At 41.0% G+C, this 17,589-nt stretch overlaps 1 protein-coding gene and 1 non-coding gene across 4 annotated transcripts in view; one reads left to right on the top strand and one right to left on the bottom strand.

The window, feature by feature from the left end:
• The window catches only part of bcorl1 (BCL6 corepressor-like 1), a 42,657-nt gene extending 31,500 nt beyond the window's left edge, over nucleotides 1-11,157 (bottom strand). For 2 of the 3 annotated variants that reach the window (XM_053630531.1, XM_053630533.1), the window contains exons 1-2: nucleotides 2,688-5,394; nucleotides 1,736-1,886 (exon numbers count right to left, since the gene is read on the bottom strand). In XM_053630531.1, the coding sequence (XP_053486506.1) occupies nucleotides 1,736-1,886; nucleotides 2,688-5,327 (2,791 nt within the window). In that variant the 5' untranslated portion in view covers nucleotides 5,328-5,394. The other variant, XM_053630532.1, reaches the window with a different exon arrangement.
• A 4,995-nt stretch (nucleotides 11,158-16,152) lies between these two features.
• trnav-uac (transfer RNA valine (anticodon UAC)) lies at nucleotides 16,153-16,225 on the top strand. Its single transcript has one exon. It is a non-coding gene; the product is annotated as a tRNA-Val (tRNA).
• Nucleotides 16,226-17,589: the final 1,364 nt, after the last annotated feature.

Genomic DNA, 17,589 nt, shown 5'->3' with positions numbered 1-17,589 from the left:
TCCAGGTATGCTTAGCTATGGTTCCACCTGTATATTATCATGTCATAATAGCAAACCAAATGTACTAGAAGGGATGTCTTTGCTATGGCTCTGTAGCATTTTCCATCAAGTGTTGTTTAATAATGTTGTCCCTGAGAACTGTAAGAAGTTTCTTCACGGTCACCCGATTGCTGCTTGTTGTGTTAAATCTTCAATGGCAACAACTTTTATAATGACACCAGGTACAATTTGCACAAGAACATTTTTTGCAGCATTTATATCTAGAACTTGATTTATTTTCATGTAACCTTTACATAGAGTCACCTCCAAAAGCAATGAACAGCTAGGCCAAGTCATTTGGTTTTGCTGTACACTGAATACATTTAGATTTGAGATCAAAACATGAATATGAGACTACAGATCAGAATTTCAGCTTTCATTTCCTGATATTTACATCTAGATGTGTTAAACAACTTAGAACATGGCACCTTTTGTTTGAACCCACCCATTTTTGAAGTAATAAAAAATACTGGAAAATGACTATGACTGACTGGTGTTTCATGTTGCCTAGGTGTGCCCTGTTAGATTGACTGTTTAAACAATTAATAGCTTGGAATGTCTACCCTTGGTTTCAGCTCTGGGTTTCACCTGTGAAGACTGCATTTGTTGTTAAAAAAAAGATAAACCAACATAAAGACCAGAGTGCTGTCTGTCGGAGTAAAGCAAGCCATTTTGAAGCTGGAGACACAAAAGTTTTGGAACCAAGATGAACCTCTACCAAAGTGATGGAAAGGCCAAAGTGATGAGAAAGAAAGGATCTGCTCATGATCCAAAACATACAAGCTCAGATGTGAAACATGGTGGAGGTAGTGTCATCAATTGGGCTTGTATGGCTGCTTCTGGAACAAGCTCACTAATCTTTATTGATGATGTAACTGATAATGGTAGCAGCAGAATGAATTCAGAAGTCTACAGAAACATTCTTTCTGCCAATTTACAGAGAAATTCATCTAATCTAATTGAGAGGAACTTCACTGTGCAGCAAGACAATGATCCAAAACACACTGCCAACACCAGAAAGGACTTTCTGTAAAATGGGTAAAAAAGTGGAAGAAATCAATCACCAGACCTTAACCCAATTGAGCATGAATTTCACCTTCTAAAGAGGAAACTGAAGGAAATGCAAAAGAAGAATGCAACAGTTGGTGCAACAGTTTGGTGATGTCAGCGGGATGCAGTTATTACAAGCAAGGTTTATGCAACCAAATATTAAGTGTAATTTACTTTAAGACTGTCTGTTCCAATACTTTTGATCACATAAAAATTGGGTGGTGTGCCACCAAAGGTGCCATGTTCTAAGTTGTTTAACACATCTAGACGTAAATATAAGGATATGAAAGCTGAAATTCTCATCTATCATCTCATATTCATCTTTTAATCCCAAACTCAACTGTCTTCAAGGTATAGATAAAAACAATAGAATTGGCCTTGTTCCATACTTTTGGAGGGGACTGTGTGTGTGTGTGTGTGCGCGCGCGCAAAGACTTTTCCCTGAATCAATTTTGTTTTTTTTTAAACCTATCTTGATTTATACTTATGAATACATATTTTTGTTCATATCTATAAGTGCAAAGACAAAAGACATTATGCTTGTAAATTTGAAATAGATATATACACTGGAAGTATATTAAACAACTAAAACAAAAGTGTCTGAATACTTACTTCCCCTCACTGTAACAAAAAACAAATTCATTACCGGGTTTGCTGCAGGTTGGTTGTTCAGTTTTAACCAGAGCACTTTTTCTTTTGTGAATCTTAGTCCCACCTTCAGGGATTGGACATGTGCTCTCCTTCAGTAGGCTCTCCTTCAGTGGGCTCTTTTCTGCAGTAGATGAGGTACCCTTCTTCTGTTGCAAAACAAACATGTCAAAATGCTACCTTCTCTCCTCGAATACAAGTTGGCTTAAGTAAAACTGCTGTTATTGATAGTTAAATGTCTGATATTATTTTGTTAAAGGAAAAATCCACCCTCAAAGACATTTTTCCCAACAATATTTAACATATAATATATTTTTGATTTTGCAGATTTATTTTATTAAATTCTGAGTTGACTTTTTTGACTGATGCAGCAGTACTTTAGTCATTTAGTTTGTCCGGCTCTCTCAGCTTCTCATCTGTACATTCTGCTCAAACAAATAAGGTTCCAAAGCTTCAACTTACATGCTAATACCGCTGTCAACACCGTCAAGCTTGTCATCTCTTTGATCGCTAATTAGCCGAACTGAGTCTCTGCTGTAACTCAGCACAACTGAATCATATATCTGCATTTTATTCCATAACTTGAGTGTGCTGTTCCCACTACTTCTACTTCTCATTAATATGACATTGTCACTGAAAAATGGCGAGTCACAAAAAAAGCTCTTGCGCTTTCTTTCCAGAGCTAAGAGCAAAATCTGAACATTATTCCTTACATTTGAGATCCTTTAAATTATTTATCCTATTACACACCAATATAACTGCACAGAAAACCACTAACCAGGAATAATGAAAATAAGACCAACCAACAACTTTTTTTTTTTTTTGCTAAACACATCACAAATATTCCAATATAAACATATTTAATGTGTTTCGCTTTCCTTTAAGAAAACAAATGAAATCCAACATGCCTACAGTTCAACATATAACTTACTTATATAAACGTATCTTACTTTTTTAGAGGTATGGACTTGAACTACTGTAGCACTTTCCTTCATCCGAGCTTTTTTCTTCAGTGGTGCAGTCTTTTTTAACGTTTCAGGAGAGGTCTTCTCCTTCTTCCTTGGTTTCTTCTGTTTGGTGACAGGTATTTTTCCTTTGGAAACACTATCTTTTTTACCACCATTCATTTTTTTCTCTCCTTCTGCCTCTGTTGTAGTATGGTGCTGAGGGATGGATATACTCTCAACCTCCGAATTAGGTGTGAGTTCTCTTTGCACTACAGGGTCTTCTCTGGCTTTCTCCTCTGGATCTGGAGCCAGCTTGCTGTCCTTCTTGCCAGCTTTAATATTGGATGCACATCTTTTCTTAGGTGTGCTAAGCTCTGATTTTTGGCCTGTGAAATTTTCTAATTGCTTTGCCTGTTTGTCATGGCACTTCTCTTTGGGCACAAAAACAGTTGTCACCTCCTGCCTATTGTCTGCTGTTGCATCTGTAAAAGGTGAATTGCTACCTGTCTTGCTACCGTCCTGCAGCTCTGAAGTTCCGCAGGGTGTAAAGCCAGTGGCCACAGGTTGTTGCACTGGAGGGTTCTGAGACCTGCTGAGTAAGTTGACCACCTCAGACTTCCTGGATCCCACAGTTGACAGATTACAATAGGTTTCACCAGTCAGTGCAGTGGTCTCAAGAGCTTTCTGCTTCACTATTGACTCCAGGTTGGATAGAGGTGAATGGGTTTTCTCCCATTTTTCTTCCTTTACATTAGTGGGGCTTAGTTCACATTTTGGAAACAAGGGGCCATCGCAACTCAGGTTGCCTTTGACCTTAGATGGGGCTTGGCTCTGAGCTGGTCGCTTCTGTAAAGACATCCCCTGAAAATGTGGTTGGTGCCACAAGGGTTTACCTGGAGATGTATATGGAATCCCTGCTTTTCCACCTGAAGTCCTAGAGGATTGTGAGGTTGGAGAAGTAAATAGTGGCTTGGACGAAAGCTCTTGCATTCCAGGGGAGGTAGTACTAGCAGAAGTACTACCAGATTGCTTACCACCTTTATGTTGCCTATCACCTTTTATTGTGAAAGGTGTCTTCTTCCCTCTGGAGGCTAACTGTTCGCCTTGATCAATAATCGAAATAGTCTCTTGCTTAGCAAATATCTGAACATCTTCAACAAAAGCAGCACTTTTCCCATCCTTGCTGCGCAAGGTAGAGGCTAGTATGGGGCTTGCTACACCTACATATGTTCCTGGGAGGTTGTTTAAGGAACCTTGAGATGAGCCTTTGCCCCATGATGCACTGGGTTCCAAATTGTGATTGCTGAGTTTTGAGGTGGATCTCTGGGCCGAGCCATTTCGTTGGGTGTCTGGTAGAATGGGGTAAGTAGAGGCAGAACCAAAAGTGGAAGTCTGAGGCCTTTTGGGGGTATGGGAATTCTTTTGATGAGGCTCAAATAAGCTTTGCTCATTTGTGGCAGTCGGGCTATTTTGAGCATCCTTAATGCTTTTTTGCCGCTTGGATTTTGAAGATAAATCAAGAGGTACATCTCTGGCCTCTGGAGGACACAGAGCATTGTGTTCCTCAGTAGATGATACAGTCTTCGGCTTCAAATATGCCACAGAAGTCTTTTCGATTCCTCTGTATGGAGGACATTTCTCTACGAGGCTTAGAAGCCTGCTCTGTGTGGTAATGTTGGCCAGTGCTGAGCTACAGCAGATGGCAGCAGTGGGAGAGATAGTATAATGAGTCAGTGAGGCTGAGGCTTGTGTGGCCTGTTGCGCTGGGAGAGCAATAGCTGGGCTAACAGCAGAGGAAATTGTTGATTTGTGCTCTCCTACCCCTTTGCGGCCCTTTGCATTAGGAACATGTTCACATCGGCCTTTAGATGCGGATGACAGTGGTTTCTTCTCAGCAACGCCTTGACCCACAGAAAACTGATAAGGATATGTTTTGACCCTTGTAGTCGTGCTCGAGCCAGAACAAGGCACTGGACAGTCCTTTTGAAACTGACTAGCCGTGGCTTCTCTCAGAGCGGCAATCTGGCCCAATCCTGGAGGCAAGGTGATCTTACAAAGAGAAGAAGCAAAGTTTGCAGATGGAAGGTAAGCAACAGTTTGGCCTGGTTTAAAGAGGTTTGAGCATTGAAATCCTGGGGAAAGGCTGATAACAGGTTGGGTAGGCCCAGTACTATGAGGAGCTTTCTTATTTTGGGTCACACTATTGTGTACCAAGCTCATCAAGTCGTCCGAGTCAACCTTTTTACCGCAAGGCCAGTGCTGAGTCGGGTAGGCAGCAGCACCTTCAGCCTGGGCTTTGGGAACTTCTGTCCTATCGGTTAATGGCGTGCTAAAAGAATCAGTGCTGAACACCGCATTGTTGCGGAGATGGGAAGGAGGGACTTCTGGACAATGGTTTGAATTGCTGGTCTTGCTAGCCTTGCTGGCATCTGAGCAGACGCCAGGCATTTTGCAGTCTGTAGATGTCCTCAGCTTGTTCTGCTGTCCGTGAGGCACGTCTCCTCTGAGTTCAGGAGGCAGTGTCTGCTGTGGATTCCCCACCATGCTCTCTGACAGCTGTGTAAGGGCACTGCTCTCTTTGCTCACTGTGCCTCCATCCCCTACATTCATTGGTGAGGGATCCACCTGGTCAAATAAGAACATTTGGGAAATCAAAATCTTATGTAAAACTAAACAAGAATTAAGATAGGCACTCTTCTAATATCACATATGATCACCTGCATAGGCGTATTTTTTTTCAACACAGCATTCCTTTGAGTGTGTCCACAGATGTGCGTTTACAAGAATTTCTTCTATATATATGGCAAAAAGGTAAAGATACAAAGAAAATATCAGACAAAGACAAAATCTGTAATCAGTTCAAATGATTAAATTATTCAAGTATAGTTATTCAAATATTCAGACCAGTAAATGCAGCACTAACAAAGAACAAAAACACGCCCATAAGAGACAACGAGGTACACAGTACATTGCATAAATAAAACCTTCAAAATTCACACTATTTAAAAATTGTCTGTACTCTAATCTAAACAAGGTTTATTAAATCAAACATATAAACTCAGTGTTGAGAGATTACAACCTGCTGATATTTGGAATTTTGGTAACAGACAATTATTTGAGTAAAAAAAATCAGTTAGAAACTTTACATTTTAATCACATTCACATTCTTGCCACTAAGTAAAAAATACTGTAGATCATACATGATGCCATTTTCAAAATAATATAGCTTGGCTACCTAAAATCTTTGAAACGAAGACATAAAAATTTAAATATCTGAAATCTATTGTATCTTAACTGCAGTGAAGAGATGTTCTCTTACAGCTACAGAAATTGTGTCCACCAGAATGCCAGTAAAAACACAATGCCTAAATGTATAAAATATATCCACAGTGCCTTCTCAGTCGAACCTTTTGAAATGATTTTTTTGTGTGTTCTTTTCATTACCAAGGTTTCATTAACAAACTATAACATTCAAACAAACATTTCTAAGTGAAGAAAGCAGTGATTTGAGAAATTAAAAAATACAACTAACCTTTAATGATTTCAGAGAACAAAGGGCCAAACAATGGACAAAAAAAACCCAGTTATGTCACAGATGTTTAACTTTAATGTTTAAATACTTAATTCAGGAATACATAAAACAGACATTATTGGATATAATATGCATTTATGAATCTTTTGCGTAATTATTTTTCCATAACAAGCTTTACAATCAAGGGCACTATAACTCGAGCCAGGAGTTGTGTAAACCTTTTTCTCAGCTCTTGTTTATGCTTTTAGTATGTAATGTAAGAATCAGCACCAAGGAGCTAGTTGGAAACTTCCTGTTAGAGAGGTTCCTTACAAAAGATGTCACAATTTCCTTTAAACTGAGACTCAAGATGGAATAAATATATTTATCATTGATGGTGTCCTATAACAAAGTCTGTACAATAATAATCAAATATTTCTATAATAAAGTCAATATCTCTACTGATGTCTGTCCATTACTGGAAAGCAAGTATTAGTTTCAAGATAAGTCACCTGAAAGGCACGTCTTAATCTGGCATTTTATGTGCTGAGGGTGGGGGTCTGTTAAAATCTTAAATACAGATAAAATTTGTATTTCAGCTATATGTGCTATATGTGCTTAACCTGATATTTAGACCCAAAGAGAAGCAAGTGCCTGTATTCACTCGGTGGATGCATTGTGGGAAATGGAGTGGCGGGGCACCCGGATTCAGTGAACCTCAGACATGTAGTACAATCTTCTAAATCATGGAGCAGCTACAAGGTGTTAGAATTAGAAACAGGTAAATTAGGTGGAAAAGGATTTCTGATATGAAGAAAAAAGTTATCAATGCAACTTTCACTCTATTTTTTTCCTGACAGTGTGACCTTTTTGCTGTACTCCTTCAGAGTGGACATGATCAAAGGCGACCAAGCTTTAAACCAAACTGCTTAGGCCTTGTATGATAGTCGGTCTTGCAGATACGGCTGCTAACAGCAGGAATTTTACCGGTATGTTGCAGCTTACTTCTGAAGGTAGGTGAATGAATGAATTTTACACAACTGATTCATGTTCAAAATCAATCAAACATGTTAAACATTTTTAAGAAAAATTAAGAAAGATTTTCGCAAAAATCAGCCCATAAAAGATTTGATCCAGGGTTGTATCCATGTAAATATTTCTGATTAAGCTTGATAGTGGTACAAACAATTTTTTTTACGTTAAACACACTATTTATATTGGTCCCAGGTATAGTCCAATATCAGCATTATCATGTCCCATTTAATCCAGAATGGCCAAGTCTAGCGAATTTAAAACAACACTTAGTTAGAATCCTGGGAAATTCCCTGAGGATACCAAGTATTGTGAAGCATAATGAGTATTAGAATGAATAAATAGTATTATTTTTGATAAGAACGCATGAGTTGTGTGTAGAGCTTTCAAAGGATAGGAATACATGTTAGAGGAATGATGTTTGTCTCGTAGCCTGAAAAAGCTAGGCCAAAAATTGCTACAACAAGCCACCATACAATTAGAGAAAGAGGAAGGCAGGCTGAAACTTGGCTTCATCCAATAAACAATGCAGGAAGAAACATTTCAATGAAAACACACACACACACACACACCTATAGTAGGACATCCAAACCCGAGTGCTGAATGGAGTAAATGTGACTTACTAACTGTATAGTCAATGATATAGGTGCTATATCAGTATTAACAGTGGAGAATGTGAGGACTAGCACAAGAAATCTGTTCTCTAAAAATCAACCCGAAATACAGTAATTCGAATAACAACAACACTGAACACGACTAGTGCACCTGATCAAAAGCAGCTCGGCACAAACACGAGCAGGAGATGACTGCCAAATGACTGATATAAAAATGCCTGGGAGAACGCGACCTGCAGCCCCTGGGTCCCACACACAGCTGTCTGTCTGCACGCTGCTCCTCCCGGGGCTCGGGAGAGTCTGTCTAACGGACAGGACCCGGTCTGCTAGTAAAGTTTATCGGCCCACGCGAGGTCTCCTCGTCGCCGGTTTCGGTGCTCTACTGACCAGAGCGCGTTACTTTTACTGACATACCCGAGTTGATAATGCTAAATGAAGCTGCAGACTAATCACATCAGTCAGTCCGCTGAGGTGAAGCGAGAGCCCGGTTCTCGGGTCGCTGTTTGTTATGGTCTGCTGGACAGAGGTGTAAAAGACAGGACAGAGAAATACAACCTCGGCTCCTGAGCCCACTCTCTCCCGGTGTGTCGGCAGCGCAGCCCAGAGCTCACACACACACACACACACACACACACACACACACACAAAGGAGACGCTACAAGGATACAGGATGCGGGATTGAAACCAAATGTCGTATGGAGACGGCCGATTTCCCCATGATAACGGACTAAAAAAGATTTATTTTTTTTGTTGTTATTAAATGTCACCTTGTTAAACTCTGACTAGTCCACTCGCTCGACCGAGCCTGGTGAACAATTATGCGATCACACAATACAGAAAGACGCCGCGATTCTCAGGTAGAAATGTTCTGTTTAAAATGAGGCCAATACATTCAACAAAGTGCCCGAGATCCGCACACCACTGAAAGGGCTGAGGCTCACAAACACATGGCGATGTAGTTCTCCTGAACCGGGAAGGATCCGAGAGAACACTTCGCGCAGGAAAGGGGCAGTGTTGTTGATGTATACACTCGTGGCCACGACGGAGGCAGAGAGAAAAAAAACCCACTAACGACACGTCCCTTCCGATGGACAGCAGTTCCTCACCATCATCAAATAAAATGCCAAATAATGTGAAACCTGAAGAAGCCTGACCGCGTCTCTATCTGACCACGAGCGTGTAGTCCAACTACAACGCCTTCCTCATCGCAGAGAGAAAGCCAGACAACACTGCGAGGCTGATATCACCCACATGAGGAAACATCATACTTTGGGCTAACTCTCCACATTCACCCTCCAATGGCTGCTGAAACACGTACCGTATGTTAGTTACAGATAACTACCGAGTGCGACTTGTTTTCGGCGATGGAAAGAGCCGTGTCCTTACTTAGCAGTGTGCTCTATATGCTGAAGCTGCAACGCTCAGATCCCTGCGCAGTAAAGTCTCCTCGAAGCAACTATCGATCTGTATATTACACTGTTTGCAAATGTTAACGACAAACCGTGTGTCATCGCGCGGAAATATCTCCGATTACGGTATTTCATTCGTCCCATATCGGAGCAATCCGGTATCCGCGATGTTAGAACATAACACAGCCCAGACCCGATGTCTCTGTCCACTGAATAATTCCCAAAGGTAATTAGCGAGCCAGATAACCATGTCAAACAGTACAAACAAACACCAACCCGTTGGAGCCACAGTAAAGGAGCTATGGGTGCATCGAGAGGAAAGGATTTTAATCCCGTTGGTAACAATTCACTAAGCTCGACGATTTTCGGTTCCGAAAGTCCGTGGTGGTGGTGGTGGTGGGAGGGGGTTTCGTCAAGACAAGCCGTGCTGTAGCTCACAGGCTCTGGTCTGGTGGGAGAGAGAGGGGGAGATGGAAGGACCGCTAGTATGGGAGTTGTAGTACTCAAAACCCCACACCCAGGCGCTGCCGGCTCCGTGAAGGGAGGAGCAGGGACTGCAGGTACCGGCATGCAACGCTCGAGTCCAGCCGCTCAAGGGGAAAGGGGATCGCAACGGTGCGCTAAACTGAAGAAAAAAAAAGGCTAAAAAAAAAAAAAAAAAAAAAAAGGCTTCCCCAAGTAACAAAGTGGAAATATGCCGCCTAATTACGAATACGCTACGCTTCAGACAAACCGTGCAGATGATATAAGAATATACTCTACACATCATATAAAGGATATCTCACGAAATTACGGGTCACGTTTTGTGAAGTCTGTTGAACGCGGGCGGGAAAGAAAAAAAAACGGAGCCGAAGAGGTGCTGGTTGATTGTGTATTTATCTCTGCACTGTGAACTAACAAACACTCCAACTCACTGTGCCATAGATTTCTACACACACAGCCGACAAACCAGCAACCACCATGAGGGGATAAACATGTTGAATGTATAGGCTATTGTCTGTATTATTTTATAGACTGACGCACATCTCTAAAGAAAACAACTTTTGTCCACTTGTTCGTCCGCAAAAACTACGACCATCCGTTGTCCTTAAAGTTATTACGAGCCGTTTTAACCTGAAATGCAGAAATACTGTTCCATGTCGACGTCTACATGTTATATCATCATAGCCGAATTCTTCTCATCCTACAACAGGTTTTTCACCAAAAACACTTGTGGAATCTGATGGGAAGGTTTTATGATGTAATGTGTAACATGCCAACTAAATACATAAAAGGCTTAATTAGTTCACTTATCTAATTATTTATATACCTGTGCATGGGTTTATTATTATATAAGGCACACAAGCTCAAGGAGCACATTAGAAAGAAAGCTGTGTGTCAGATATATTGTCAGGTTGTATATCCTCTAAACCATATAACCATATAACCATATTACGATCAGTATGGTCATTTCGTTCAGAATTAAATGTGCAGTTGCTAACTCTATGTGAAAAAGGTCTCTTCCAGTTCCTATAACCAGTGTTAGGACCTCACAAATGGTCCATCATTCTGCATCACCATTAGTGAACATTACAAATATAAGGCCTTCTTCTAAAAAGTTACAACAACAACGAAATAATGCTCCATCTATTTATGGTCTATGCACAATTCTACAAAACAATAGAGCGGTTACTCTATATGTTAAATATGTTGATCCCTTCATCTTGGTTGACAGTTTGGCAACTGTGTGTAGAAATTGGTAGTGAGTTGGAGTATTAATGTTAGTTCACAGCTTGCAACTTCGCATGCAGAGGTACAAAATCAGCCACCTCTTCAATTCCTTTTCCCCCCCTCCTGCTTTCAACAGACTTAACAATATGTGACCCATAATATCACGAGATATCCTCTAAATTATGTCTACACTATATTCTTATATCGTCTTATATAATTGCTGGTTATTAGCAGTTCACAAGGGGACACCCAATAACACAAATATGATCCATTTTAAAAGTAAAAAAGGCATGGTCTATAAACTTATATAATCTGAGTCTGGGGGTCAGACGAATACAATGGCAGGTCACTCTTATCATATGTGCCAACTATTCTCATGTTTTCACCTCAGGAAAAAGCTGAGGTGATTGACAATATCATAGACTGTGTTGTGCTTCAGACAAACTATGTTTAGCTAACTGCTGTAACTAATGAAATAGAAAAGTAACGCACTATATTGAGAGGTGTATATGACAGGAAAAATACTTTAAGTGATTTTTGTTTGTTTCCAAAAATATTTCCAAAAATATATAACCTAGCTCAGTTTACAGCATCTATTGAAGTGAAATAATGTCGAATGGCTTAATGACATGATATAATCCTTATTAAAAGCAAGCATAACTGGTGAAGAGACTTAGTAGTTAAAGTTTTCAAAACATAAGAAGTTAATAAGCAATCCTTATTATTCAAGTGTGAATTCTGTCCTTATATAATAGCCAGCCTGTCAGTTACATCCTAACTCTTCCTGGTCATGCATCCCTTTTCCTTTCATCTTCACACAGACTGCATCATTTGAGCAATGTGACTTTACAACCATAACTTTAACAGTGTGCTGAATGCACCGCTCAATGAAGCTTTTATGTTTGCAGGGGCAGCACAATTAAGGGCCAAAGACCAGAAAAAGGCTTGCTTTCTTGCACATGGTTTTAACATTTATAACTTTTCATTCATTCATTGTCAGTAATCATTTAATTCTGGGACGGGCCCTGGACTGGATGTCAGTCAACCACAGGGCAACACACACACACACACACACATTTGCATACTCACTCACACCTAGGCGGAATTTGGAATTACCATTCCACCAACTAGCATGTTTTTGAGAGGTGGGAGGAAACAACACAAATACAGGAAGAACCTGCAAAACTGCATATAGACAGTAACCCAAGCTCATGGTCAAACCAGAGACCATGGAGCTGTGAAATGGCAGCACTACCTGCTGTGCCACCAAGCCATACTCATAACGTATAAACCTTTCTTCTTTAAAATCCACAATAACAGACCACAGCATGTGTCAGGAATTAGCCCTAGAACCTCCAGTGGCTGTGTTCAGCACTGACATATTCCTGATGACAAGCAAATGACTATGTACATAATAATCAGTCAGGGGTCTGATGTGCCAAGGACAGACTTCCCAAAATTGAGACACCTTGAACACCAAAATATTTGAACACTATGATCGGTGTGAATGAACTAAATAAACACATGCTATAAACATCTGCATATGCCCGCTGTATAATTGATGGTGTATATGTGTGTTTCAACAAATGTGTTTAAACAAAATATATCAATATGGGAAGCATTGCAGTGCTAGCTAGCTGAAATGGCAGACAGTGTGAGTTCTTTGAGACGATAAGCTATTTATCTTCCTTAAGCTCACAAACACAAATGTGTGACCCCAGCCACAGAAAAAACAGGCCGTATGTGAATACGCACAGTTCAAGAGAGACTTCCGACTTAAGCACATATATATATTAAACACAGAGTGCGAGGAATTGCATTCCACCAAAACTATACATAATACACATATAGCTGAGACATAATTGTGCAAACAGTCTATAAGTGCACTTTATAATACAGGCAGTAAAATGTACTGCTAAACACACAGGTTTAATAATGGCAGAGATGAGAAAGTTGCGTTTTAAGACTCCGACCTTTTCCACTTCTGAGCTGAGAGTGTTTGACCAGTCTGTAGCTCACTACAGCACACTCAGACCTGAGATGACTCGGACTGAGATGAGTCGGACCTGAGATGACTCGGAGTGAGATGAATCTGACCTGAGATGACTCGGAGTGAGATGAGTCTGACCTGAGATGACTCGGAGTGAGATGAGTCGGACCTGAGATGACTCGGAGTGAGATGAGTCGGACCTGAGATGACTCGGACCTGAGATGACGCGGAACTGAGATGACGCGGAACTGAGACAACTCGGAGCTGAGATGGCTCGCAGTGAGACGACTCGGACCTGAGATGACTCGGACATGAGATGACTCGGACATGAGACGCCTCGGAGTGAGATGACTCGGAGTGAGATGAGTCTGACCTGAAATGAGTTGGAGTGACATGAGTCGGACCTGAGATGACTCGGACCTGAGACGCCTCGGAGTGAGATGATTCGGACCTGAGGTGACTCGGACTGAGATGAGTCTGACCTGAGATGAGTAGGAATGAGATGAGTCGGACCTGAGATGACGCGGACCTGAAATGACTCGGACCTGAGACGATGCGGAACTGAGATGGCTCGCAGTGAGACGACTCAGACCTGAGACGACTCGGAGTGAGATGACTCGGAGTGAGATGACTCGTCCCCGAAGTGTTTGGGAAAATGAGCGGCAGGTCTGTGTCTCTTTGCGACTTCACGTCCAAAGTTGGGCACAAAACACAGCCCTCAGTACTGACCTGTCTGACCTCCAGATAGACACAAGGATCTCCCGTTAGTAACCTGATTTGGTGGCTTAAGCGCAAAACTGTGCGGTGGTGAAGGCGGATACGGGACAGTAGGGCATGAGACGGGTTATGAGCATTATACAGCCCTTCTTCCCATGCTGACAGGTTGAGATTATGCAAAACGTTCCCGTACTCGCGAAAGCACGATAAAGTGGCCTTAATTAAGCACACCCTGCCCCGCTTTGAACACGGGCTGTCGCGCTCATCGCTTTTGTAGGCCTAAAAACACACGCCACAGCGTGTCCCAATCCACCGAAGGCTGCAGATGAGTGACCATTAGCTATCATTAGCCGCACGCAAATATGAAACCTAACGGTAGACCCTACTTTGCAAGGCAATGCCAGATAAGCACTGGTCGCAGTTGGGAGATAACAGACCCTGTGCTACAGTAAATCGGGACTTTCATATACTTGCACAGCCTGCAAAGTTTCCGGAGTTGCCCGTAGCCATGCATAGCGTTTCGTGGTGCCCCCTTTAATGCCCCTCGCTCGCCAGTAGCGCCTTTGTTAATCGCATGGTGCTGCGCCGCCTGCCTTACCTCACTTACCTAAACGGCCCGGACGCCTTTTCTATGCCTTTTAACAGGAAGTGCTCACGAAGAGACCGTGAAACCAGCTCGGTGCTTGTGGCGCTCGTCTCGGTTTAACAGAGAGATGTGGCGAAGGATTCAAAAGCAGCGTGAATTTTGGGCTTCTCGCCGCGATCTTCCCTCATCGCCAGTTCTCGACCGCTGCAGCTGGAGAAGAAAATCGCGCTTCCTGGGTCCTAAAGCCTGACAGCTCTATCCAGGTGAGTATCAGTATACTGTGAGCGGTGCTCATGGAATAAACCCGATTCGTTTATTTACAGCAAGCCGTGTTCGTGGGTCCTGTTACAACCACTTCACGGTCTGTCCTTGTTGATAAAATGGTTAATTCGCTTTCAGTGTTTAAAATGTTTCAGACACCGGGCCATATAGTCCGGTTAAAGTCACGGGAAGAACTCTTTCACTGAGGCAGTTTGTTTTGAAATATTGTTAAATGACCAGTGATGAGCTCAATGGATCCAGCTAGGAACTGCGTTTGTACACATGTTGTGGGCTACCTTTAAAACCAGGCTGTTGTCAGATCAGACCAAATGGACATCTCAGACCAGGCAGAAAATATAAAGTGTTGTAGTCTACTAAAACACTTTATTTATGGGTATATCTATTATACTGTAGAATAGACTACCTGCATGTTGTGTGTCGTTTTTTTTGTGATAACAGTAAATAGTATTGGATGTTTTGGACTAACATTAATTGTAATATATCAACAATATATAAACTTAGTTAACAATAATTAACATATGGAGAAAAACGACTGTATTTGCATTATTTATGGAGTAGACCCAATTCCAGACGCAGTTCCACAAGGGTATCTGAATCTGGTAACTAAACATTTCATATTATGTGAAAAGCAGTGGAAATAATAATCAGCATTATGGATGTTTTTGTATTTATTACAGAGTTCTTAAAGTTATCAACCCCTTTGACAGGTCACTTATATTGAACGGTTTAACCCAAATGTTAAACCCAAAAACATCTCAGCATGCCTTAGACCTAAGGTGTCCTGGAGGTTGAAAGTTCAGAAACAGAAAGCTGAGTGGCTTCAGTTAGTGGGCAAAATATTACTGTAGCCTATTACACATATAATAATAATGTTAATGAAATTATCTGTACTGAGGGGGTCCATGTGGCCCTGTACTGTGAAACCTTTGTATTAAATAAACAAACAAACAAAAAAAAGGTAAACAGCTTCCTCCATGTGTAACCAAATTCCTACTGGCTGTTTAAATAGACTATTACTGGTCCTGATCACATTAATGAATGCTTACTCATTTTTACACTCTTTTGATCCTTTATTCTCAGAAACTGCAGTTTCAGTTTCATCTTGTTGCAAGCAGTCAAGTGAATAATTTTACCCATGATTAGTGAGATTGTGAAAAAGTGGATGACAGACAAACTGCAGCAGTTTGAAGAAACTTGCAGTGATACATTCACTAGAAATAGGCCTCAAGCAGACACCTATATTAGCGTTATACCAACACCCAAAGAACAGCAACCCCGAATTGATTACGCAAGTTCAATCCGTTTTCACTTTCAATTAACGATATCTATATCAGTTTACGATCTCTTGACAAATGTGGCGCTTTGACGTTATGCTCATGTATTGAGGACTAATGTTTACTTCACTGAAGTTGACAGTCACGTGGAACTGCAACAGAGCTCGAGCTCTCGCCGGAAACATATCTGGTCATGTAGGACAACATTAGTGTGTATATGAAGTATATGAAGATAAATCACGGTGGATTAAATATTAAAATACGATCATATGTATCACTAGCCTCATAGACAGTTGTAATGGTAGAGTCTATGTCAGACTGTATGTCCGTCCCTTGCTCAAGCGGTTCCATAGTGTAGTGGTTATCACGTCTGCTTTACACGCAGAAGGTCCTGGGTTCGAGCCCCAGTGGAACCAGATGTTTTCTCTAATTAATGTTCCCTCTGAAATAATGCCCGTCTTCCCTTACGATCACGTTCTGGCAATCTATATATATATATATGTATATCGTCCACAGGCAGCCATACATCAAATCTGCAGTTTTGGTTCCATTGGCGAAAATTGGCGTCTTGCAACCGAACAAGCGCCATCTCATAGGCTACTAATACAGAACCAATCTCGGGTCACGTGAAAAAAGAGGTTTCGGGTGACGATAAGGTTTCGTTATTGCTGAATAAACATCAGGAATGTGGCTATGGCATTCATATAAGCAACATATAAAATACGTAATTTGTTATATATATTTTAAGCAGGCCACACCCCCTTTTAAATAGACCTGCTCTTTACTCCCGTCCGTGCATGCCGGAAAACCGGACGAATACACAGAGAGAGAGAGAGAGAGAGAGAGAGAGAGAGACAGACACTGATTAAGCCTACTATGGAGGCAGACATAATAGTTTGGTATAATGTGCTACAAGGAGCAGTGAACACGTAATATTCCAATTTAACTGGGATTTGATCGCTGGTATAAATAAGGTTGGTTAAGTTTTAATCCTTAGCGACCTCTACTGTTCTCTTCATGTGAACTGGCCTGAATAAAAATATGAGCTTTTAATATAATTAGTCCGTGTGCAACATTTGAGCTCACAAGATGCAGCCTGTTGCAAGAACCGATTGGTGTTCCTTAAAGATTCAGCTGATTCATATTATTGATTAGGAATAATATGAGAATATTAGTATATTTAAAGCCCCGAGATTAACTTTAATGAGTCTGTTCTAACGTGTACTTAAAGTTAGGATAAGATAAAAACAAATAAAGGGTACTTATATCCGTGTTCACGAAAATCCTATACAAGTTCTTATGTATTCTTAAATATTTATTCAGTGTTTGCATGCTCCCGGAGCAAAGGCTGTCGCATTCACTAGCCAGTTTAAGGAGAGATGTTTGATAATTTTTACAAATTGGTCAACGTTGAAGACAGCATCGTATGTAACCTTCTCTGTGAAAGTAATGCTATGAGCATGCTGAAAGTGATGTATGGTGATTCTGAAGAGTTTTAAATGTGATGTATTTTCAGTTGAAATACAGCTACTGTATATGAAACAGACAAATAATACTATAACCTCAATTGTTAAATACAATGTAATGATCCCGGATAAAAAGATTCATTATTGCATTATAATGTTCTGTCCGCATATCCACAGTGACTATGCAAACAATGCTCCGGTATCTGATATATGATGGCTTGACACCTTTATGCTGCCCATGACTTCTCTTGAGCAGTTCTTTTCGACATGACATGCTGTACAGTAGTTAGCAGGATGTCGAAATCCAAACAAGC

This window comes from Ictalurus furcatus, chromosome 8, assembly GCF_023375685.1.
Source record: "Ictalurus furcatus strain D&B chromosome 8, Billie_1.0, whole genome shotgun sequence".
In the NCBI taxonomy this organism is placed as follows: Eukaryota; Metazoa; Chordata; class Actinopteri; order Siluriformes; family Ictaluridae; genus Ictalurus; species Ictalurus furcatus.
This window is presented reverse-complemented; position numbering and strand designations above follow the sequence as displayed.